We start from the raw sequence: 24,630 nt of genomic DNA on the forward strand, positions 1-24,630 counted from the left end.
ATCAAACTTTAATTGGAACGGCTGGAGGTACAAAAGTTCCTCAGTGTGCTATAAAAGAACCGCTAAGCTCTCCAGTAATCATTTATTAAACTAGATAATCTAAAAGTGTCCATAAAACACCAACATTAAGAATGTTTTTATTTTATTTTTTTTAAATCAAAATGAGAAAACCATATTCCAGCTGGTGTGGTTATGCAGTTCTAAAAATTTTATATTCTGAAGAATACATATTACATTCTGAAGAATAATCGTTCATGAGTGTTAGTATTTATTTATTACTCTTTATGTCTTTTATCCACTCCTAAATTTGAGGCAAACTGAATTTGGTCTCTAATAATGCTTTTATTTTGAAATGTAACAAGTTAAAGAATGTTTAACAGCATGTTTGCATTAGCTAATGCCAGCTAGTGTTATGTTTAAGTTTATTATGTAATAAAAAACTTGAAAAACATTTTTTCCTTTTTTTCCTCTATAAGAAACAAAAGGAAAAATAAACAATGCAGTTTATATAAATAGCATGTAAGCATGCATGGTGTCAAATAAGATGACAAAAGTCATTTAATTTATTTTTATTGACATTAGAATTCTGTAGAATAGAACAAAACACTTCAGTCCATATATGTTTTTCTTTACTAAAATAAAGAACTAAATTTCCATTTTTATCCTACTGTTACAGTTTCAGGAACAAAGTTAGAATGACTGTATGTTGCATACATTTACTGTAATAGTCACTTTTCTGAGGTTGACAAAGGAGAAATGAATGTACTGTACAAATATATGGCCTTACAGCAGGGTCACTGTTCTGACTTACATTCAAATGATTCCAGTCACACAAAAATAAGCACACACTCCTATTCCTCACAATTTCCGGTCGCCTCAGTCACAGCGCTTTAAACACTTTAAATGTCCCAAAGTTACAGATTTAAATGCAGTAACAATGAAAACTGATGCAAAACTCTGCCAATGTCCTTCAAATAACATCAGCAATGGACAAACACATGCTTTTGATAACTGAATAGATTTTAAAATAAAACTCAGGATTATTGTGGTTATTTTAACCCCTTAATCATTTAAGGATTTACTGGCAGACTTTTGCCTGCCTCTCAGCGACCCGCTCCCAGTGTCCCACATCAGAGGTAAATGCTGGGAGAACTTGGATGTGTGATGGGCAGCTCCTCTGGTGGACACTGGAACTGGGTCAGTGAAAGTGATGTGAAAGGAAACAAAGTCAAAGAACTAAAAAAAAAGTTGAGTTTACGGTTACATTCAGAGGGTACTTCCATTCAAACTATTACTGGTTTTGTCACCAAGATGTAATCCAACAAAAAGGCAATTTCTTAATCGACAACAGGTTTGTACTCTTTCGCAATTGGATTCTCTCTCTCTCTCTGCCGGTGGAAATTTAATCTTATTCTCATGATGCAGCTGTGCAAATTGGGCTAATCTTATAGCTCCCAGTGGATTTCAGTAGACGAGGGTAACATGTTGACTTCATTCTTTTTTATCCCCGTTGAGCTGCTTCCCTTCCAATAAAAACTGAGCCTGAATCAAAATGGGCGCGCTCCTCACATGCAGCAATTTTTCGGCAACTACTACTTTTGATTCTCGACTGCAGTAAAATAATTAAAATTGGTTTTAGGCACATATGTATGTATAAACAGTCACAACAGGATGGCACATCATAAAGAGTCCAAATTATTCTTAGAAATATAGATGACACAATTTAGAAAATAATCTTTAGTTTTTACATCATAGCTTACATTTACCTCCAGTGCAAAAACAAAGAAACAAACATTTAAGGGCTTAAAATGCCAGTAGCCTCAGCCTTGCATTTTCAGTGAAATAAGAAGTAATTTAAATATACAAATGCAGTGCAAAGTAAGGGGGAAACAAATCCTAACTAAAACTCATAATTGTGTGGCTTTATAACGAGAGAAATTTATTCTCATTCTCGTTGGCTTCAACGTTTCTTTGATTTCATTTTACTGATGACTTTTGCATTAGGTCAAAGAGACAGACAGACAGCCACGACACCACGTACCCAGAACAACATCCGCCGTGGTGAAATGTTTGTGGATTCCCTGAAAAAGCACCAATTTTCAAGCATAAAGTGAAGCAAAACAACATTTTTTTCTCCCGATAGTGCATTCTTTTCAAGCTTAAAAAAAAACAAACCTAAAAGTGGCCTTCAGGGAAAACTCAGCAATACCATCAGACATTCTAGTGTCAGAGTACTGCAAAGTTTTAACACTATTCTGTATAGAACTTACAATCATACTGCATACAGATCTTGCACAATGTACAGTTACAGTGGTCACTGAAGAAGGCATCATAACACACAATGCAGGTGTGTTAATATGACAGTGGATGAGCCACTGCTGCTTTATCTGCAGGTTTCATTCACTCCTCAATACGTCAGCTCTGACCAGTTGACTGTTGAGTCTTGTTTGGTGTGTGCAACAGCTGACTAATGTGTCAGATTTGGTATTTAAAATGTAATGGACCACTACATTAGCCAGTACAGCCACTTTCTCTCATTGTGTCCCAGTTTTGTCAACACTGTTGTCCACCGTTCGGTCTGGTTTCACCGGTAGTGTGACAGTTTTGGGGGGTGTAGAGTCTGGGCCATTTGCAGGGCCTGGATGGTCAGGATGTAATTTGTTTGCTTGGGCTTTGCTCATATCCTCTGTGTGCGCTGGGAGTTGAGTATATGTACCTTGCATGGTATGAGGGATGAGAATCTCTGAGCTGGGGGGGCCTCCAGGGTCTTTCATGGCCATACTGGCCCCTACCATGGCTGGGTAGCTCCTGTTCCTCCTCAGCCCTGCATTTAGGCCTGGAAGGCCCCCGGCCAGCCCACTATTCCCCAGTCCTGTCGGTCCAAAAGGGGCTAACAGAGCATTCCCAGCTGAACTGGAGGCAGTGTGAGCTGAGAGAGTGTGGAAACACTTCAGCTTGTCTACGAGTCGCAGCTTTAGCATCTCCTCTTGGAACTCATCTTCTGATGTCCCATCTTGCTCCCTCTCCGTCTCCCCCAGCACTTCCCTCAGGATGATACAAGCTGGCTTGGAGGCAAGGAAAGTGTCGTAAAAAGGTGGGTCATCATTTGCAGGGCTGAACTGAAAAGCTGGGCTGGTGGTGGAAAAGGAGGCAGATTTAGAATGAGGAGAGTTTGGTGGGGTGCCGGGCTGGAGGACGAGGCTGTCTGGACAGTTCCTTTGCTGCGTGACTTCACACTCCCCCTGTGTGCTGTTGCTCTGCTGCCCTGCTGGTCCAGCCACAGATGCCGGAGGTCCACTTACGTCAAACCCTCGGCCCCGGCTTAGCGGGTCATAGACTGATGCAGAAATGCCGTGTTCCAGAAGGAGGCGCACCAGTCCCAGTGAAGTACTGGTCGTCTTGGTGGAGTCTCTGAGGTTGGTGGAGGATTCTGCTAGAGACAGGGCGAGGGAATGACGGCGTGGGGTGCAGCAGGGGGTGTAGGAAGGTGTGGTTGGTGCAGAGAAGGGTACAGGAGAGGAAATGGGTGTGGGCGTGTTGATGGAAGCGCTGCTCTGACAGGAGGCTCGAGCTGGGCTGGAGGTGGTGGGAAGAACAGAGGGAATCCAGCATGAACAAGAGAATAGATGCAGGGGCAGATATTAGTGAACATAAATCACATCTTAGTCCTTGAACATCATCATGCAAATATGAGATGGTTTAGGAGTTTGTTACCAGCTGTACCACCCCTGAACAAATAATTTATCAAATCCGATTTAGTTGTGTAGGACAAGACATGAACTAGAAGATGAAATGAGGCCAAAAACACATTAATCCACTGTGGCTCGATTCAGTTGTCGTGTGACCCCTGCCTGGTGTGTTAGGCCTGAAAACAAGGTGACCTCAAACGTCTTTTTTGACAAAATTTTGTTGCGAGAGTTTTACAATTTGCCTCCAAAGACTTGTTGTAAACCGAAACACACTGCACGAATATTCAGCTAAACTAGATTAGGGTCACATGACATCCCCTCAGCCTATTCTGATTAATCGCTGAAGAGTCTAGTTGTGGTTAAAACCTTTCAGAAGCTAAGACTTGTTAGTGTTACTGTTGACGCACACCCATGCTCTGCCTCACCCATGTGTATTCAGAGGGTCTGCTCTACTTTGGCCATGACAACCATATGATACAACTCCACTTCATCCTCCTCATCACTTGACCTGCCAAGGCCAATCAGACAGCAGGGTTTCGCTGCATGTTAAGAGTTGTTGCATGGAAGGAGTTCTTATTTCACTTCTATCATTGGAGATCAGGAATTGGCTCAGTTGTGCTGGAGTTCTGAGCTGTAGACCTCATTGGGAATAAATGACCCTATCATGGGTTCACTGTGGGATTACTTTTGAAGATTTGTACCTTGCAGAAATGGAGGTAAGCTCATCAGAAGGATGAAGAATCCTGCAGGTGGTGAAGGTGTATGTAGAGCTTGTATGGGACATACACTTCCCAGGGAAATGAACTACAAAGGAAGAGAAGGAAAAGAGCGGAGTGAGAGGCAAAAAGTCAAGTAGACAGAATTGCAGAAAAACGATTATGTATGAAAGCCCCAAGAAAAAACCCCACCAGCATTCATCAGCTACTTGGCTCATATTCAAGTTCGTAATCAAGCACTTAATTGAGTGAGATGATCACAAATGAAATCAAACAAAGCACGACTTAAAAGGTGAAAAGTAAGAATAAAGATGCAAACTGATAGTTAAATGAATGTATACTCGTTTCTGATGGAGCCGAATGGTTGCAAACACAAGGACTGCTGGTAGGGCGGGTGGGCGCGCACGTGAACGTGATCGTGCAGGAACTGATGCTACAGTGGAGCTGTGGGATGTCCTGTTAATTCCTCTGCTAGTCCCATCCCCTCCCCTTTAACTCAAAGCTCCAGGGTTAAAAGGGATGCAGTGCAGTGACCTTAGCCAAGTGCCCCCTCACCAGGTGTCCGGTCCATTGAGGTGCTGCGTAAGGCCTGGAGCTCCCTGAGGTCCACGTGTCCATTCATTTCTAATGAAGGGGGGAGAGGAGAAGAGGCGGAGGAGGGTCTGGAGAGGGACAGCATGTTTGTAACATGTCCATCTTTTACTGGAGTAGCATCTTGGACCCTGTATATTTCTCCCGGCAGCGTTTCTGATTGGCTGCTGTTGTCAGCCTCACTGGACTTGTCGCAATCCGAAGAGGTAGAATGAGGCAGCTCCATAGAAGCAGAAGTTCCTCCTTGCAACCCATTGAAAGAGTCACATGAAAGCTCATCCTCCTCTGGTTGGTCCAGCTGCCAACTGTCTTGTTCCTGCTGCTCCTGCTCATGTGGTAAAGTGCGAAAGCCCTTCGTGACCACGCCAGGCCTGTGATCCAAGAGAGCACCCATGTGAGGTTGAGCCAACTGCTGCCAGGCGTGGAGGGTGGCAGAACCTGGAACGAGGCAGAGAAGGGTTACACTTTCTTAATTACTCTGGTTTTAAATCAAATACAAAAATAACTAGATAACCGTACTTTTTATTTCCGATGTAAGTGGATGCGATTTGTGTGTTCCGAGATTAATTTCATGTTTAAGTATAATTTGTGGTCGTTAAAACTTAAAATACATGCCAAAACACTGATGACAGAAACATGGAACAGTTGGGTTTTTATTGGAAAGAGCAGCAGAAGTCACAAAAGTGTAACAGAAAATAGTAAAATAAAGACAGTTGTGAAAAGAAACAAAATGTACAGATGGTACTTTTGCATGGATGAGGGGAAAAAATATTTCTTAAATGGAAGAAAAGTATGAAAATAAATATGAAACCCATGGGTTGCTATTCCAGAAGATCAATTAAAGATCAATTAAACTTCTCTGGACCAACTATTAAGTTGTCTGTTGGCAGGCTGAATTATTAAGAATAAAATTGTGAAATCAGAATGGGCAAATTACATCAGGAAAATAACAAAGGTGACATTTAACCAAAAAACACTTTAAGTCCTTAAATGCGATCTGTATTATATTTTTGCATGTGTTTATTGCAGCAACGTCGTGTGTAACTGTGGCCACTAGAGGGAGCTACACAACAAGAAATGGTGATGAACAACCCAGACAACCAACACTGATAAAGTGATAAAAGGCAAACGCGCTATAACTCAAACCAACAGCGTGGCCGTGTGTGTCTGAAGTAAAAGGAATGCTGCAGGTTTAAACTGCCTCCCTGCTGTTCCAGTACTTCCATTAAGCCTGTGATTAAAGCCAGTGGACCTCTGAGGTGTGAGCTCAAAAGGCTGCTGGACTCCAATAAACTGGAGCTGGCCTGTGGGGTTCTGGGAGTCCGTGAGGCGCTCATAAAGATTCTGGATGAACTACAGTTGTGAAAAATCAGGTACCGATTCTGGTGCTGGTTCTGAATGGTTTGAGTTTGGTTGTCTGACTGGATTGGAGGACTACATAGAAATACCCAATCAGAAGTTTTCATGTCGTTCTGCCGGTGTTTCTGACACGTTTGGTTACTGTGAAGAGTATTCTTGTGTGAGGAAGTATCACCTTCTAGCGGCTTTACGATTTGTAGCTTCTCCGGCAGGTACGATCTTGTAGCAAAAGCATATCCCGACCAGACGCTTCCAAGAGATGGATGTGAGCACAGTGAAAACAGACTCTCTGTCGGGGTCCCTGGACCTCCACTGCTACCCACACCTCCTTTTTCATCCTCTTTGGCCAAATAAGCAAGCTTTCGCTCCCTCTCCTCCTCAAAAAAACGTTTTTCTGAGAGGTAGTTGTCACGTCGGAGGGAAAGGCGCCTCAGGGCTGCCTCCAGGTCCCTGCTGCCCGGGGTCCCAGGGGTACCGGGGGGGCGCTTGTTGGAGTCTTCTGACCTGGGGAGGACAGCGTTTGATTTAGGTTTTCCTTGTTTCATGACTAAAATCCGCAACGTTCTAGCTGAAGCCTGGTAACCATGGTAACCAAAGTAACCCAGGAAACCAATAAACAAAAATAATAGCATTCTTTGTTTCCTCAAACTACTTAAAATCTGTAACAGTTGGAAGCAGAGGGGGTGGTCTCCTTACCCATTATCCGGAGTCCCCAGGGTGCTCCTACTCCTGTTGTCGAGGATGATCCCGCTTCCCATCTCACTGCCGTATATGGAGTTGCAGCGCGGCGTGCCCACCCTGCTGGAGCGTCCTGAGGTGAAGCATGATGTCTGATTGGATCCTGGGATGTTGAGGGGGGAGGGGGCGAGTGATGACCGCTGCTGACGCATCAGGTTCAGGTTTTTCACTGTCTGAAACACCCGCTTTGGTTGCAGCCTGGAGAGGTTTGACAGAAATATCACGTTGATCCCGAATGATTCTCTGTTAGCTTAAATCAGCTGATGGTACCTCTGCTCCTCTATGTCAGGGTCGTCCATCTGAAGTTCCTTCCTCATGGTGCCCTCTATTTCTGCTGCCAGGGAGTCCTGGAAGCAAACACCAAAATGTGAAAAGGATCTCTGTAGCATCCTGGCATGTTTATGAAGGCGGCTCACCATTGGGAACAGACCCAGAGAATGGAAACGCCTCGGTGTGCTGAGGGGCAGAGTTTTATTCCTCAGGTTCTTCAACTCTTCCTGAGCTTCATGAAGCATCTCCATGCACTCTGCATACTTATCTTCCAACTCTCGCAACTGAGAGACACAAGACGGGAGGAATAAAAACACACAGAAAGTGTTGCCGGGTTGTTACCTAAATTCCAAACAATCATCCGTAGATGTGATCGCTACAGAAAATCACGTTTGTGCTGAAGTTATGGAATGTCTCACCTCAGCAGTGAGTTGCCGCTGGGCGTCCTTCGCTGCACCCAAGTGCTGAGTCAGCTCCTCATTCTCTAAGGCATGCTGGGAACACAGCAGAAAATGAGAAATGTCTTGCTGTGTCCATGCTGCATATCCTTATACAAAGGCCATAATCGTGAAAAATGTACAGCAAGTGTCGAGTTTTAACAAAGACAAATGGTTTCGTACCAGCTTGACCTTCTTCTGGAGGTCTACTATTTGCGAGAGGAGGTGTGTGATCTCCTCTTGCTGCCGGGAGGCATCGTCGCTTTTTCGGGCCAGTTCTTCAGACAGAGATGTGATTTGCAGGTTGGAATTGCCTGGAATGACAGACGGGATCCAAATGGGATCAAAAGATCTGCTTCTGATGGGTGGATCTGATGAGTTTTCTGCAGGTACTCACGCAGTTCTTTGACACAGTCGTTGACAAGTTGCTGCTCCTTTTCCTCATAAGAGATTGTTTCTGTCTCCAGGTGACTTGCCTGATGCAAGATAAACAAGTCGGTATGACGCACTGTATAATGTTAATAAATAACTCTTCCAAAAGATAACTGGGGTTGTTTTTAGATCATTTTACCTATGGAAAACGATAACGGGGCTCATAAAAACCCAGCCAGCCACACCTTTGTTTTCTGAGATCAGCCTGGGTAAGATCCCTGGAGAATCTCTTTACTGACATTTTTATGCTAGAATTGATCTTTAATACAGGTTTTGATTCACTAGAGTCTTTTGGATTTAGTGACGGATTTACTTCAAAATGATGAAAGTCATCACTTTTTGCTGTCTTTCTACATTTGACGGTTGTTTTTTTTCTACCTCGGAGCGCAGTGATTTGTTTTCCTCCTCCAGATCTTTGAGTTTCTTCTGCAGCGAGTCCAGTGGGAAAAACGTTGGTGTTGACACATTGTTGTCAGCAGGACGCACACTGTAAACAGGAGAGGGACATGTGAATCAGCTGGCCAGTCACACATGCTGTCAAACTGTGGTAAATGACATTTAATGTGCAGGAATGAGGACAGATATCAGTGCTGAGCCTCACATATGAGAAGGGAAATAAGCCACAAAAGCTGCTGTTATTTTAATGCTTTTAGAACTGTACTTGTGAATATTTAATACTTGTGCGTTGAGTTTGACATTAACTTGAAAATTAAATGTATAACCGCTTCTCTGTCGGAAGGAGAGCGGATGAGGCGACTCACGGTGTCGAGGTAAGGGACTCCCCCTCACTTTCCTCCGCTGCGTTGGTGTAGAACTGCAGCAGCTCATCTTTCATGGACAAGTCGTGACGCAGCTGCGAAACCTAAATGTGGAATAAATGGAGGTGGTGCCAGACAGGAAATGAGTCTACTTATCCACAACACCCTTCCCCTCAGATGTACCCATACACTCTGTAGCATACCTCCTCTCGTATGTGCTCCACTTGCTCCTCCAGCAGTTCATTCCTCTCACTGAGGGCTTTGTTTTTCTTCAGCAGTGATTGTCCGATGCGAGCCGCTAATTCCAGGTCACGCTCTTTCTGCAGAAACCCCAAAGTGAAAGATAAATAATGATCATTGAAAAAAATACAAAGGAGAGCCAACATAAGCATCTGCACGGTTAGCTGTAACAAGCTAGCTGGCTGATGACTCATTTTAAGTCTGGGCCAAAGTATGTAAAAGTACAAAATATACAAAATATTCCACATTTACAAAGACCAGAAGACAATAAAACACGACCTTACCTCCTCTAGCAGTCGAGTCACAGCATCAATGTCACTGTAGGTCTTTGTCATCTGGCCCACTCTATCTGCACACATTACTACACACACACACACGGAAAACAGCTTTAAGTATCCAGCAAAATTTAGGGAAGTAACTCACTCAAGAGCGAGTGACCTCAATGCATACATTGTGGTGAACTTAGGGTCTGACTGAGTCCAGCTGATCAAAATTCCCCATTTCTCAGGACTGAAACATGTTGGATATGATGCCTGATGTATAAATGGAGCCTTTTTGTTTCACTTGCTCCAACCTTTCTCATTTAGTCTCTTTGTTTTTACTTCCTTAATCAGGTTATTCCAAAGAACAGTGTAATCAATTATTTATAGTCATTTAACATTAGAAATGCTGACTGAAATCATTTTAATTCCCGTATAAAAACACTCAATTGGCACATGTATGCCAACCTTGTAAATCACGACAGAGCAGGGGCCTGCCCACGCTCCGCTGAGGAATTTCAGCCACAAAACTCTTGTTTATGATGCACTCCTCTCAATCTGATGCAAAATCCTCAACCATCAGTTGTTGCAGACAAGAAGTATTCACCTCACAGGTCAAAACAGGTTGTGTCTTATCAGACGACTACAGCAGTTCCTAAAGAAAGTCTGCCTGAATGCAAACCAGAGGTGGCCAATGCAAACCACATATTTACATGTCCTGACAGTCTGGCCCGTGTGTGTCTGCTGGGCAAACCAGACGTGAAGCCCTTTAATGCTGTCCTTGACCCTTTTTGAACAAAAGATGGAAAAACGATTGAGTCGAATTATGTGGTTAAAAGTTATGCATTTCCACATGCGCCTCCCTTTGCTGGTGGGTTAGTCCAGCAGCCTTGTTGATAGCACAAGGTGGAGTCTCTTTACCCGTCATGTTTTGTATATTTTGTCCTGGAGTCTTTGATCAGTAACCTGGCTCAAATAAATATAGCCAGTGTATGCATGTGTGCCAACAGAGAAGCTATGAGGAAGAAGAATTTCTAAATGGTGTCTGTCAGACTGCTCCTTATCAGGTACCTATAATGTATGATAACAATATTATAACTAAACTGGTTTACATATAAAAGGAAATTTCAGTGAAAGTTAAGCAGGAAGTTGGAATATTTAAATGGCATTCTTTTAGTGACCACTGGAGATTTGCAGCATAAAGGGGTATCAACTTTACCACTCCTACATTCTGCAGTGTTGCTGCTGGGCAACAAACAAGCTCAGCAACAATAAACAGAAACTCAGACAATGGAGAAAAAGGACCAAGAATGTGTAAATGAACACCCATGAGACCTCAAACAGGAATTTGTTGAGTTTCAAAGCAAATATATGGAAAATTCTGCAAAAGCCACGTGAAGTGACAGCAGGAATAGAGTCATCTTTGTCCAAATGAAATGCATTTAAACAGAAATGATGGTGTGTACAGCCTACAGCAGGCAATCTGTTCCATTACACTATTATACAAAGGCTACCTTCACACAGAACCTGTTGCTCTTCATCCATCTCTTTCTCCTCCTCTTGCTCTTTATTTCCATGACTGGGAAGACAAATATACTCTTCTTCCAGCCCTGTGCTCTCATGAAGAGGAAGACAGAGATAGTCCTCATCTTCCTCTGTGGGGTTTAAGTATTCCGGCTCATCCTCCGCGGCTGTGGGCTGCGCCATTCTCCAGTCTCACACTACGGGCAGCCGATAACCCACGAGGTCTGCAGGTTTGCCATAGCTCTTCACAAGAATGCTTATTCTTTAAATTATGGATGGATGAAAGTGGCCTCTGCCCAGATGTGCAAGTCCCCATCCACAAGTCTGTGCCAGAGAGGATCAGGTTTAAAGTATGCGTCTCTGATCACCATGACTGTCAGCGTCCGTGTAAACACTTGACTAACACCAATCTGACCTGTGAGTTTCTGAAAGAGTGTGTCCTGGTGTGACAGCAGCAGACAGCCCGACTCCTCCCATACTATCTGCATGGCTGGTCCCAGTTAATTGCAAACTAAAAGGGGTGGATACGTACACTTAGTTAGAAAGAGGTTATCTAGGATTTAGGATGGATTAGAAACGTGACAGATGGGGTCATTTACAATAATCTCTCTCAATAAGGCTTGCCTTTGCCGAGTTGTGTAAAAATGACTGGAAAACCTACAACAGACACTTGTAAATCACACTGTTTTCAGTTGCAGGCCGCAGTTGCCTGTCACCCCCTTTGCAGTGGCAGTAACTTGGTACGGTCCTGTTCAGCCTCTATGGTGACAACAGGCAGAGCGAACAATAACAGACGTGCACCTGTTCCCAGGGTGTGGCCAGTGACACACAGACCTTTATACAGTCATTCTAGACTGCACACACTCCGCTTGTGTTGTTTTACACCAAATGTTTTAAGTTATGATGATGTAGAAGAATCCAACTTTAAAAAAAAAAGACAAGGAAATTGGATGTTTCAAATTCAGATTTAAAACTGAAAACTGTCAGGAATGAAGATCTTAACCATTCTTACTAGCTTAATGTGACATATGTGGTTCAGCATCAATGGGGGGTTCATGAACATACTCAAACTGGATTTACTGCTCCAAAACATCGCGATGATGTTCAGAGCCAGAATGACCCACAAGACCTCATCTCGAGGCAACAACAAAGTGTCCCGATTTTCTGCTCATTAGCCAACACTCTAGTGTTATAATTACACTAATTGCTCTAGAAAACTGAAGCTCTCTTCAGGACCTTCCTGCACGCTTGAGTAACTCCACTCTATGGTCCAAAAGGACGTGGCTCTCCAGGCACAAAGGGAAAAAAACACCATTGTGAGCTTTCAAGCAGCACTTTAGTTCTTCCTCTTCCACATTCATGCTTTACACTTCCCTTCATTTTACTATTTCTATCAAGAGAAATAGCACATGGTCCACTAGTACTGTACAAGACCACTTGTACCTGGTCTTGATTAGACAAGCTTTTTTTAAAAAAGAAAAAAGCAAAACAAAACCCACAATACTGAAACACAAAACCAGGGTATCAGTATTGGTTGCCAGCTGTTGTGTAATATGTACCACAGAATAATCGACTGCCATCTTCAGGCTGCACGCAAATCATTGGTCTAAATATAAGCCAACCTACTTCCACGTCCCTCTCACACATCTCTTTGAGTGTAACTGAACCAGCTGTTTTCTATTTCTGCCTCTGCCCTGCAGCACATATATCAGGAACATGACACCTCCCCTCTAACCTGGTTAGCTGATCACATCAGTGCTGCTGTTAAACGTGTACCCAGTGTGTCACTGAGGTGGTTGAGTGGTGATGCTGAAATTTAAGCTGCACCGCTCACACAGGGAGGCGCTTCACCTTCTTAAGCTGTTATGTAAGAACTTCTCCAGAGTGTCTCAGACACATGCACAGCGCAGCTCACATCACAGGCAGCATGTCATCTCTGTTATGGTGCCACATCATGTGGTTGGATTTTTACAAAGCATGAAGTGTTTTTGGGATGTAAAATGGGAGGTAAAGCAGATACAGAGAGGAGGAGAGACAGCAGAGGCAACCTGCTGTCATGCATCACATGACCACACACCATCGGCCTCTCATACGCGATTCAGAACTTGTGAAAGGTCATGAGGTCACGCGCTGACACCATTGTACTGTGCTAGACTGTGATTTACATTTCTGGGCTGATAATGGGCTCAAAATAATTAAATGATTTATTGGTTATTACCTCATTTATCGTGGGGCGTGCATCACACACTGACTCAGCTGCCATAAAGCACCTGTTACCGTGCTCAGCAGCCACTTCCTGCTGTTCTTTAATGGGGGAAAGTAACAAAAAGGGTAAAAAAAAGGGTTTTATGCTGAAGACAGAGAAAGCCATTCTAATAATCTGGATTTTCGATTCCAAAATATTAAAAACAGTCGCAATTTCATTCTGGCTAACATCTCCATGCCCACATTTTCAGGTGATTTATCACGACCAGAACATAGAACAGTTGGGAACCTCCAGCAGAACGTGGCCTTACCGTCGGCACACTCGTCGTAGTACCAGTCCAGTTCATAGTAGTCCGCCTTAACAAACCTCTGGCCTCTGCTGTGGCCTCGTCTCTTCATCATCATTGCTCTGACAGCCGGCTCAATTCTTCCCAATGTCCCGACATTTGCAACTCAAAACGGCATTCCATCATGCACTGAAGCCGCTAGCCCGCCGTTTCACGTTCAGCATAACAGCAGTTGACACAGTTGGGGACTATTCTCATTAATGTCCTCTCTGTCCCTCACTCATTAGCAGCAAACAGTGGAGGGTCTGTTGTAATGCAGTTTTCTGCCTTTAGTCCAACTGGAATGTGAATTCCACGATCAATCCTCACCCCAAAAATCATCCCTCTGTGGCTCTTTTCTTCATTTCAACTCTGCCTTCTAGGTCCAACAGTTTGCCTCAGAAATTGTCCTCCTCTTTGATCTGTCCAGTTCCATCTTCCAGGCAGCTCATCTTCCTGCTGGTTTTTCCTCCAGCTGAGTATGGAATCACATTACGACGTTGCTGCTTCCATGAACGCTCTAAAAGTGTGCGCGGACCACAGCATCTCTAACAATGACTCAATAAACACAGATATAGCAGCAGCACCAGTCACGGGTTATGCAGCACAAATGATGATAGTTACGACACAGAGGGGTGGGCGGGATTACAGGTGGCCTACAGCCAATCAGAGGGCTGCGACATCACTAGCGCGCTCCCACCCTCCAGTCCCGTGTAAGCAGCAGCATCTCTCCCTCTCTCCTCTACTTTGTCCTTCAGTGTGGTTTCTATAGTAACGGGCTCTGACTCCAAGCAGCCCGTATAAGCAGGAAACCAGTGCGGCGCTGGCGAGGATGACGTGGCTGAATCGAAATGAATGAACATGTGAACAATGGCCGATTTGGGATTGGCTGCTTGGAGCTGGAGAGTGATGAAACCAGCATGATCACACCAGACTGGAATTGGGAGGAGCCACAGACGTGAGATTTAAATGTCTATCAATTCCTTTTCTTTGATAACCAATGAATGAAAACTTGAAATGATATTTGTAAGGGTACGATCTTTACATGCTCTTATTGTGTCCAGAGAGATAATCAGTACCAACAGATTCATGATTAGGTGCACACTGCACAAATGAAAAACACCTACTTTATTAAACGTTAGCTTGATAAATAGATCATTCATGTCCCTGGATTTTCATTAGTTTCACTTCTGCATAACATTGATTTTTCCCCAAACACATAATACTGTACATTCATTATATAACATTTCTGCACTTGACTCTACATAGTTCCATAAACAATATTTTACAATACAATTCTAATTTTCATTTATCCTTGGTGGTAACAAGGGCAAAAGTGTGGACAGGACTGGTAAAATATATTATTTTTTTCCCCAATTACAGGTTATGACCTTATTAAGTTGTAAAATGGTATTATGGTTTAAGTTCAATCTCATAATACTTGGTCACGTTTATTTTTAAACCGTCTCACCTATTTTAGGAAGATGGTGTGTTTTTAGCACAAGTTAAGACTTGGCAATGAATTATTGATGATAAAATGAATAAACAAACATGTTATGTTCCTTGTTTTGTCATGTGGAGCATTAGCACGTGTTTCATGCAAACTACCGTGCGTTCACCAACGGTGCACAAGTGTGTAGGTGTGTGTGTTTGGTTTGAAGGTGGCACAGACAACAATTGCGGGCCCAAAAACCCGGCACGTGAATATGTGCCCCAGAGGGACCAAAGCAAGAGAAATGTCAACGAGAAATGTTTGTTGTGGCAACGGAGCCCAGCTGTCTTGTCCACACTGCTGGACAGATGGTCATCTTTCCCCCTCACCCCTTTTTTCTCTCCTTAATCTCTCAGGGTCAGTATAAATCCCTCAAAGTCACCTTTACAACATCATTGCCACTATCCACTAACAGCTTTGCAATTATATCTGGAAAACAGAACATTTCCTCCCACAGGCGTTGCATCAGTCCGATTTATTTCAGGAAACGTCATTGCAGTAGGAACAAGGGGGCGGGAAGGAGGTTTAAAAATTAATTAACAGCATGTTTCACTTACAGAAGTACTTGAGCGTCTCCTCTATCTGTTCAGTGGTCAGGTCGAGGGCAACATCAGGCTCCACCAGTGGCGTGTGCAGCCAATCATCTTGCTCGTAGCCGAAAACAGTGTCGGCCCTCAGCTTGTAGACTGGCAGCTGTTCCTCCAGTAAACTGATAATCTCAAGCTCCGGCAAATCAGTACTGTTACACACATCTGCACAAAGAAAGAGGGACATATTTTGTACAGATAGATAAAAGAGAGTGAGACATGAATGACAACAGAAAAGTTCAACACCTCATGGTAAGTGTTGTCTGTGTGTGCTGCCCCCTTGTGGTGGCAAAATAGAATAACAGTTACTGTGCCATTAAAATAAATCTAACTAAAATGAACTTATGTGGCGTCAGTTTTAATATTAGATGAATGAAATAATAAATTCAGTTGTAGATCTGTTCTTTCTTCAATGTGTCAGATAAATGACTAACAATACAGAGCATATAAATAAAGTGCACATGCTCTAAACAACCACATCTGCTACTGACTACAGAAAACAATCACAAAGGACTTCATAGAAAAAAAGGATAAATGTATATTCTATATGGTTCTTCAATCTGAATAAGTCAGTTTGTTATTTTAATGCATGAGCAAGGTCTGCACAGTCTTGCACAAAAAATAAGCAGGAATAAAACAAAAATACTCATAACTCTAAATCAAGACAGTATTTTACAATAATCAAGCGGCATTTTGACATTTCTTCTTTAGGACACAAAAAGAGTGTTTAACAAACTGTGTATTACCTTAACAACTGGGGTGAAAAAACAAACCTGCCAGACATTTCTGAGCTGCTGGTGAAAACCAAACACTCTTACCTAAGCTCTCAGCAATGTGTTTCTCTGTTCACACACATTTCTACTCCATCATTATGGATCCATTAGAATGCACAGATGCTCTGTTCACAAGCACAACCCAGGTCAGGTTTAATACAGGAAGACTCAAACAGACACGAGCACCGGGGGCAGAATTAACAAAAATAATGAACGATTAAGAAAAATAATAAAGTTCTTTGTTTCTCCGGCTCCTAATTCTGGCTCTGTCCCTCCCATTTGCCGTCTGTGTCACCGTCTCTCTCTGTCTTTGTCTCCCTGTGACAATGCTGTCCCTCAGTTTTCTAATCCAGACTGAATGACTGACTGTGCTGAAAAAGGGAGACACACACACACACACATGGAAATCATTAAACGAGCACATTTCATGAAGTACTAAATTAGCCTCAAAACTAAAACCAATAAAACTACTCCACTATGTTGTTCCGGTGTTATCGCATGCATTTTGCTACATTATTACGTTCATATCGGGTGAAACAACACAGCTGTGTTTCTGTGTGTCCATTTGGATTTATATCAGTTCTCCTTTGTCCTGACCTTAAATACGACCACTTCTGCCCCCATAAAAGTGTGGCGACTGGAAATGGAGGATAATAATAGCACAAAGCGTCCATGCTGTGTCTGCTGATAAAAGGTCACTGGAGACAACAAACTGTGTTTGTGTGTGTGTTCATTTGTGGTAAATTTACTTTTTCAGCTCCAGTCCAACTCCATTTACATTTTGAGCTTTTTCAGACTAGCAACATTATTAAGCCAAAGACAAACAGATTGTTTGTGGTTGTTGTTGTCGGGTCCGAGAGTGAGACCACACACTTCAGTCGCAGAAGGAGTGAATTATAATTTGTAAAGTTAAGCAGAGTTTGACCTTTACTGGATTTATTCTTTAATTACTTTTTGATCAAAAAAAACAAACAAAAAAAACCCCACACAACCGACCAATTCAATGAGTTCAATTTCAGGTCGGTCAATACAAATTTAGATGCGGGTCACACACCTGCAGGGTCACTGCGGCTAACAGCCCCCAGACCAAAACAGCCCAAGTTCAAATGTCACCCACACACACACGTATGTAATTCTATCTCTGTAAGGACTTTCAACAGATGTTTCACCTTATTAGGACCACCCAAAAATGTCCTTTCCATGCCTGTAAAATGCATTTAAAATGCCAGAATTTAGGTGGCAACAACAGTCAGAAGAATGTAAACAGATGAATTCAAATCAAGATCACATCTTTAGGCAACATCAACTATGTCACAGATGAAAACAGCACAGTGTTCCTTTATAAGATCCTGCCAACAGTGGCCCCAAACATCAACCATGCAAAAGATTTAACGTCCTAATACTTATTACACCCCTACAGGATTAGCAGTTACAGTTGTTGAAGAAAATTAAGTCAGTAAAAAAAGAAGAGGCAACTAAAAATGGGAAGTGCACATGGAAATTCATGTAGGCAGGAGTTTATAACAGGTCAAATACAGGAAATACATGGCTTGTAAAACTGTCACCTTCTGGTAGAAACCCTTGTAAGAAAGTAACTAAAGGTCAAGCCAACACAGAACACGAGGTCAGTGATGCAACTGAAACAGCCCTGGAAACACTGGGATAAACAGCGATTTAAATGCCTAATTCTACGCAATGAATAGAGGAGAAAGCAGCTGACTGGGAGATAGACGTTAGAATGAAAGTCAAACAAAGGCAAGACGGTCCCAGATGTTAGCCCGGCAGTCATAAACTGACCCCAGAGCAGCTGAACTAGGCAGAAATCAGACTCGCACAAGCTCTACTCACTCATGGTGCCTGAACGCCGACTACCACCCGCTATCCTGCCCTCTAATCACATTTTCCAGAGGACCCAGCAAAGGGCAAGGTCGCAAGAAAGAAGGCAAAATGGACAGAGTTGGGAGGGAGTGAGACAGGAAGAGAGAGAGAGAAGTTTCAGAGACGGAGGAAGAGCGGAGAGGGTGGGAGGAGTAATGAGGCGCAGAGACCCGAGCCAAACTGGCTCGTCATGCCTGACATGCCAGTGACGATACACGCATGGACCGCCCCCCCCACTCGCCCCCTTCTCTCCCTGACACATAATAAATGCTAGAATGTACAAAAAGATACAGCATGTATCTTGATATAACAAGCTTACCCCTCCCTCTAGGGTAAACACCATTTAATTTCAGAGCATCCGTATCGACACCATTTAACTGCAGTTCTCACCAGTTTAACCAATTAAACCAGACTCTGCCATCACCAGCCAGTTCAACAGACGTCCATGAATGTGAACTCTGAAGGCGGCTCGAAGGAGCAGCAATGTGTCACGTCGCAGGCGCTTATGACAAAAGTCAATAAACTAAACCAATATTTACGACTATCTTAGAACCAGCCGCTCCTTTTCAGTTTAACCCCCAACGGGAGTCTCCTCACAGAGGACAGGGCCCCCGTCCAGATTTAGACCGACGGCCTCTGCTGGTCACATGAAATACAGCCGAATGTATCACAGGGGTAAAATGTCACCATCACCTTTTAGTAACTGCCGTGTGCGGCTGCTCGAATGTCATTCCGATCCTAAATCTTAGAGCCATCCATTATGTCTCTGTCTCATTCAGTAAATTCACGTTCGGAGGTGCAACTGCTGCGGATTTCCAGGACAAAAGCGCTAAAACAATAAAGGGACTGGTGAGCGGAAGCACACGGGACTTCCAATCAAACTCTTTAAATGTGACCTGGTCCCCTGTGACAACATGAACGTGAACAGGAAATGAGAACATTAGAGCACAAAGGGTGTTTTCTAAAGCCATGATTGAATCAGAATGGGGGAGCGAACCTGGCAAATTCGAGCCTACTGTTTGTCCACTTACGTAACGTCTCTCAAGTCCACTTGTTTGCTCCTGATCTCCTCACCAAGCATCCCACAATTTCACAGTTACTTAACTCTTTTTATCCGTCCATCACTGCTGGACGGCAACCAGAGAGTCGAGCACACCATGGAGCTGCTCGGTGGCCATGGGCTGAGCTCTTTTGTGTTCAGGCACGCACACATTCACACACACAAACACATACACACATACAGTGATCTAATGGAATAACTGAATTAATAATGGCATCCAACGATGAATAAGTGAACGTCGTGGCAGTAACAGCTTCTGGCCAGATGAGGGCAGCACTGAGCCGAGTTCAACGCTGCTGGAGAGTCTTCAGTGATGCAAGTGTAGAAAGTTTGACAAGAGACCTTTCACAGCTTGATCTTGCAAGCCTTGACTGCTGCACCTTTGTGTTCCCATCTGCTTTCAAAATCTTGTGTACCATACAGGATCTTTTGAGATCTCGTCTTTAGTTCAAAAACGACAAGCAGCAAACCATTTTAGTCTCTTGTCAATGACAGATTGCTAGTGGCACGTTCATGAACCACCACCTAGTGGTGTGTAAACAAATTAGAACATCAATGTTTACATCTGAAATGATGAGCTGTGGAACCAACTGCCCTTTCCAGGTTGGAACCTGCGCCTTGCCTAACCAATCCAGGGGAAAGGGCAAAGTATTTTCGGCTTTTCTTTAGAGTGAAGGTACATGTTTGATTTAGGGGTGGAAGGGTGTGTGCCCTAAGAAACTCCAGGAAGGGCCTTTTTCCTGTTGTTTCTGTTCATTAGAAAAGACTTGAACCGACACTAGATTCTGGAACTTAACAGGGCGTTGCCCCCCCATACAACTATGTTATTGTACATATTGGACAGGTTGAATGTGACCTCCTTTCTCCCCTTTTGGGCCCACTTCTTACTCCTGCTGGGCTTCAGCCTTTGAGAAGTTTGCCTCTATATGCTATTTTCCAGGCAGGAGCATGCTACGCGATTAGCATTGCTCATAGAAATGTTCAAGTAATTACACTAATCATTCATGTTAAATCCTACCTAGTTACTCTAACTGTACATGTGACGGACTGCAGATGGAAAACCAAATTTTGACCACATGAGAGAGAGTAGTGTCTTTCTGTTCCTTTCAGGATTGGGGGGCTGGGAGTGAAAGAGTTGACACAGACAGACCACTGGGAGTTCTTTTCACAGGCTTTTTTTTGTTGTACAGGGCTGAGGCCCCATGGAGCTGTTAAACTGACAGGATGTGACATTAAAACAGGGTCAAAGGGGCTGTTCTCACAGTTCCAGACCCTCCATCTTCCTCACTACACAATGTATCAGCTGACTGCAGACGCCAGGGATGTTTTACCACATTTACGCCGATGTAAAGCTGCGCATGCATCTGACTCCGCCCTGCCCGAAGGTTTCCATTAAGTTCTGGGTGCGTGTGCAACGTTACCAGTAATGGTCTCCGCATCTCTGAAGGCGGACACAAGGTCAACGTACTCCTCCTCTTCGCCGTTCAATACAAGTCCTGGGTCTTGGAGCCAAGCTGGGTGGGTCAGAGAGTGTTCTGGGGGCGGGGCAGAGGAGTGGGTGCACGCAGGTGACGTCTTCGGGTCCAGCTTGGCGCCGAGTAGTTACCGTTTTAAAAGGAGATGAGCCATGAGCGCACCTTTGAACTTAGCCAAACACGAATGAGAACACCCCCTTTTTTTGTGGGGGTGTAAACATTTGACTGGAGGTAGAAAGCTGAAGTGTCTGGAGGTTTAAGACAACCACAACCACATGTCAGGAACGGGAGTCTTTCACTGGACACCTGAAGGGAGAGAAACAGGGAAAAGAGAAGAGAAAAGAGTTTGTATATATCAAGATTCCCAAAGGCATGTGGATGTAAACACACGGACGTACACACGCCTGTATTTGGAGGCCAGGTCAGCTGGTGTTAGTCTATTCTATTAATTCCACCTGCACTGTATAAATCTCCCGCTGCCGTATTTGGCATGTAAATGTGTTTTAAAACATTTCTACTTCTTTTCCACACGTCTCCTCTTACACATACTGACTCATGTCCCAGCGGCTTGTGAGGAAATAGGTCAACATTCTATTATTAAGGGCGCCCATATGCCCAAACACTGTTGCTATGGAAAACAAGACCATACAGTCATACAGTAGGTGTGGAATTTACAGACAGCCTGAAAAGTTGTATTTGTCTTCACGAGTTTAATAGGCTAAAAATGAAGTTTTAATTCTCTAATTCTTCTAAGGAACATGGACTTCCACACTGTCTGGATCGGTTGTTTTAGGAGGACAGTCCCTCCGTCCTACAGTCTTCCGCTTTGTTCCCTAACAGGGATGGTCACTGTTATTCCCAAAACTTTACCACCACCATTTTGAAACTCGTTGCTAAACGATGACGTTGTTTCATGTTTGTTAGTCAACAGTCAAGAAGACTCATCTCAAACGCACCAGTGGGGAAAAATGGTACTTTCATTTCACCACCCCTCTATCTCAAGGGTTCAAACCACTGTTAATTACTGTTAATTACTGTTAATTACTGTTAACTACTGTTGCGGAAGACTCCAGCCACATGTGCCAGTAGTTTCTGCCTCCTTATCTGACAGTTTCGCCCCGGGCGCCGAGGTTAACGGTGTTAAAGTGTTCTCCCGCTGACCTTCACTCGCTGTTCTGTTAATTGCTGACTCTTCACTCTGCTTCAGTTTAAAGTAGCAGCAGCAACACGGACGTTACAACACGAGCAGATAAAGGGAACCAGAGTTACACCATCAACACCTCAAATAGCAGCCGAAGTTTGTCCAGGAGTCACAAAACAGGTTTAGTCATTATCCAATTCACTGCTAGAAAAGAGCTTTTAACATTTTAAACCTTGTTACAAGAGTAACCCACATGTGTAGTAGAGTTTAAACCATCCTGCGGGTCATTGAAGGCAGCGCTGGTTCCGCCCCTCATGTTGGTCACCCTCAAGCTGCCCCGTCCCTCCCAGTGGCCTGAATATTTTAAAAGCATGTCTAAGGCTGGATATTACAGCAGTCAATACATCCATCCCCACAGCATCTGTCTATAGAGCTCTGTCCTTGCTGGAGGGGCTTTCCTTACTTTCAAACATTTCAAGCACTGGTTTCCAGTCATTTGTTGGAAACACTTCCTGTCGGACATTTTAGAATCAATACAGCTTGTCGTTACTCAATTTCTCATCTGATATAATCGATCCAGGCAGCCATTTTGGCCAAAGGTCTCATCGTAATCTGGAAGAATGCACCAATCAATGTTGGATTTCTTTTTTTTTTTTTTTTTAAAAAGGACATTCTTTAAATGTTCATTCTCATTTTGTGGAGGGGCTGCATATGAGGAGTTAAATACACCTGTGGGGCGAGCCTGACAAAGTTTTACGACGCCTGTAATGTGGCAGCTGCACATTGGTGTGCGTTATCTGTTTAGGTCCAGTGTTCAGCGCTCAGATAGCGGTGTTTGCACTGTTCAGAGTGCCAGATTATGTGTGTGAGTGGCGGGACGGCTCCCAGGCCCCCCCACACATCATGTGCTGTTACTGGCAGACTGACTGGAACCTTTTTTAGAAATGGAAGCAGCTGGAGATGAATTTAATAAAACCGAACCCCCCCTGCTGCTCTTTCACGGCAATTCACACCTCCAACCAACGTCAAGATGACTTCTCACCGTCTGAGCTCACGTGGCCGCCTCCTCAACCCGTCACTATCATCAGAGGACTTCCTACAACTTTTAAAACCGATTTCAGAGCATCCGTGTGGCCACAAATTGATTTTGAGTCTCAAAAAAACAACAACATGGCAGATGTGTAACTGAGCTCAGCTGCATCACAGCTCAGCATAAATGGTTGGAGTAGGGGCCAAGTCTTATACTGCATCCCATCACCAGGGGGCACTTCTGAAGTATTGGTCTCACTTTTTGGAAAGGGTGGCTCATCCATCTTTTCACACCCCCCCTCCCCCCAACTTCTGTCTTTATATGTCATCTCTGCATATTTAAATAAAGGAACCACAGAGGTCGAGCCGCTGTTTGGAGGTCAGGGAGCGACTCAAGGCTCCAAAAAGACCAGTTTCGTTAAGCCGGAGTGCAAAAATGAACCATCCAAAATTCAGGCTGCACCTGTTCAGTTCACGCACATCTTCACACTTCTAAAGAGGGCCCTTACCGGTTTAGGAGACAGCGCAGCTTTCCCATAAAAGGCGAAAATATCCACAATTCTGTTTGGTAAAGCTGAAGACCTTTCAACGGTACGCCCGGCGCGGCTGTGCTCGAGTGCTGGCAAACAACACTATCAACTTACTGTCGGCCCAAAGAAATGTAAACGGAGCATTAACTCACACTCACGACTTTTAACTATTCACGAAAAGCTATATCAGCTGTTTTAGTAATTTTGTCATTCAGTCGCTTGATGGAAACAATGCTGCCGAACTGACTGGAGTCAAAGTCGATGTTGTCAATCTATTTCCGGTGCGAAATGTTTCAAAATAAACTGTAGCTTTTTTCTGGCATTTACACTCATGGCGAGAGAATCCATGAGATCATTTCCTCTCCAGATAACTTTTGTATGATAAAAATATTTAAAAAAAAATATTTAAATAGTTTGGAATTGATTTCATAGTGAATATTTGTAATTATAATTAAATTATTAAAACACAACCAAAATAAATATAAACATACAATCAAATGCCACTTTATTATTCATGTAGTCATTAATTCAAAAACGCAACAAGCAGGTATACATCCCAAGTATTGTCTATATTATAAGCAGTAGTACAAGGTTGCAAAACATGCTTGAGATATAATGACTGGTCAAAGTCCCTCTGGAATTTGGAAAATCACCAAAATTTACAGAGCTTTTCATTGGCGCATTATCAGCTTTTACAGAAAATTTCATTAACATCCATTCATAACGTTTTGAGTTATTTTGCTGTTATTTTGCAGACAGTAAAATGCCGGTTGTTACACAAACTCCTTGTTGAGGTAATACTGTTAATGAACAGGATGTGTGCTTTTCTGTTTTGAGTCTGCGTTGCTCCCTTAAACTTGGTGATTGTTACATTTTGGGGTTTTTAATTCAATATTCTTCCCCCGTTGTTTGTTTACTCTTATTTTGAAAACCAAACCAAGCTAAGAGGAAGTGGTGCATTGAGTGTTTTGTTGAGCTTCGCAGCGTAGGAAGTTTCAAATTTCTCTCGCTGAATGAGTCACCCAATAGTTGAACTTTTTCACATTTCCATCATTATTCTTTCCTAATCCATCGTTACTATCTTTTTTATGGCGTTTACAAAACATACACTTTTGTTGAC

At 43.3% G+C, this 24,630-nt stretch overlaps 1 protein-coding gene across 8 annotated transcripts; it reads right to left on the reverse strand.

Moving 5' to 3' along the window:
* Positions 1-554: 554 nt before the first annotated feature.
* trak1a (trafficking protein, kinesin binding 1a) lies at positions 555-23,774 on the reverse strand. Of its 8 annotated transcripts, XM_029839069.1 has the most exons (18): positions 23,490-23,774; positions 20,757-21,116; positions 16,443-16,768; positions 15,595-15,789; positions 9,515-9,591; positions 9,194-9,310; positions 8,994-9,094; positions 8,611-8,719; positions 8,198-8,276; positions 7,984-8,114; positions 7,783-7,857; positions 7,510-7,647; positions 7,364-7,440; positions 7,052-7,291; positions 6,531-6,859; positions 4,961-5,434; positions 4,391-4,493; positions 555-3,576 (listed from the first exon to the last, which is right to left on the reverse strand). In XM_029839069.1, exons 5-18 carry the CDS (start codon positions 9,587-9,589, stop codon positions 2,535-2,537), a joined length of 3,090 nt encoding a protein of 1,029 aa, XP_029694929.1. In that variant the 5' UTR covers positions 9,590-9,591; positions 15,595-15,789; positions 16,443-16,768; positions 20,757-21,116; positions 23,490-23,774; the 3' UTR covers positions 555-2,534. The 8 variants fall into 8 exon arrangements, with proteins under 8 accessions (XP_029694929.1, XP_029694930.1, XP_029694932.1 ...); XM_029839070.1 differs by lacking the exons at positions 20,757-21,116; positions 23,490-23,774 and adding an exon at positions 18,246-18,399; XM_029839073.1 differs by lacking the exons at positions 16,443-16,768; positions 20,757-21,116; positions 23,490-23,774 and adding exons at positions 4,115-4,197; positions 18,246-18,400 and having other exon boundaries at positions 3,439-3,576.
* Between the last annotated feature and the right edge of the window lie 856 nt (positions 23,775-24,630).

The sequence above is a fragment of the Takifugu rubripes genome, chromosome 7 (assembly GCF_901000725.2).
Source record: "Takifugu rubripes chromosome 7, fTakRub1.2, whole genome shotgun sequence".
Taxonomy (NCBI): Eukaryota; Metazoa; Chordata; class Actinopteri; order Tetraodontiformes; family Tetraodontidae; genus Takifugu; species Takifugu rubripes.

What these genes read in the sequence shown, in the direction of transcription:
- trak1a (XM_011605396.2), bottom strand. An exon ending in GGAGACGCTCAAGTACTTCT is followed by an intron (nt 9,592 to 15,594) that starts GTAAGTGAAACA and finishes GTGTGTGTGTAG; the next exon opens with TAATGTGTGCAGATAGAGTG. An exon ending in GAGTCCCTTACCTCGACACC is followed by an intron (nt 8,720 to 8,993) that starts GTGAGTCGCCTC and finishes TCCTGTTTACAG; the next exon opens with TGTGCGTCCTGCTGACAACA.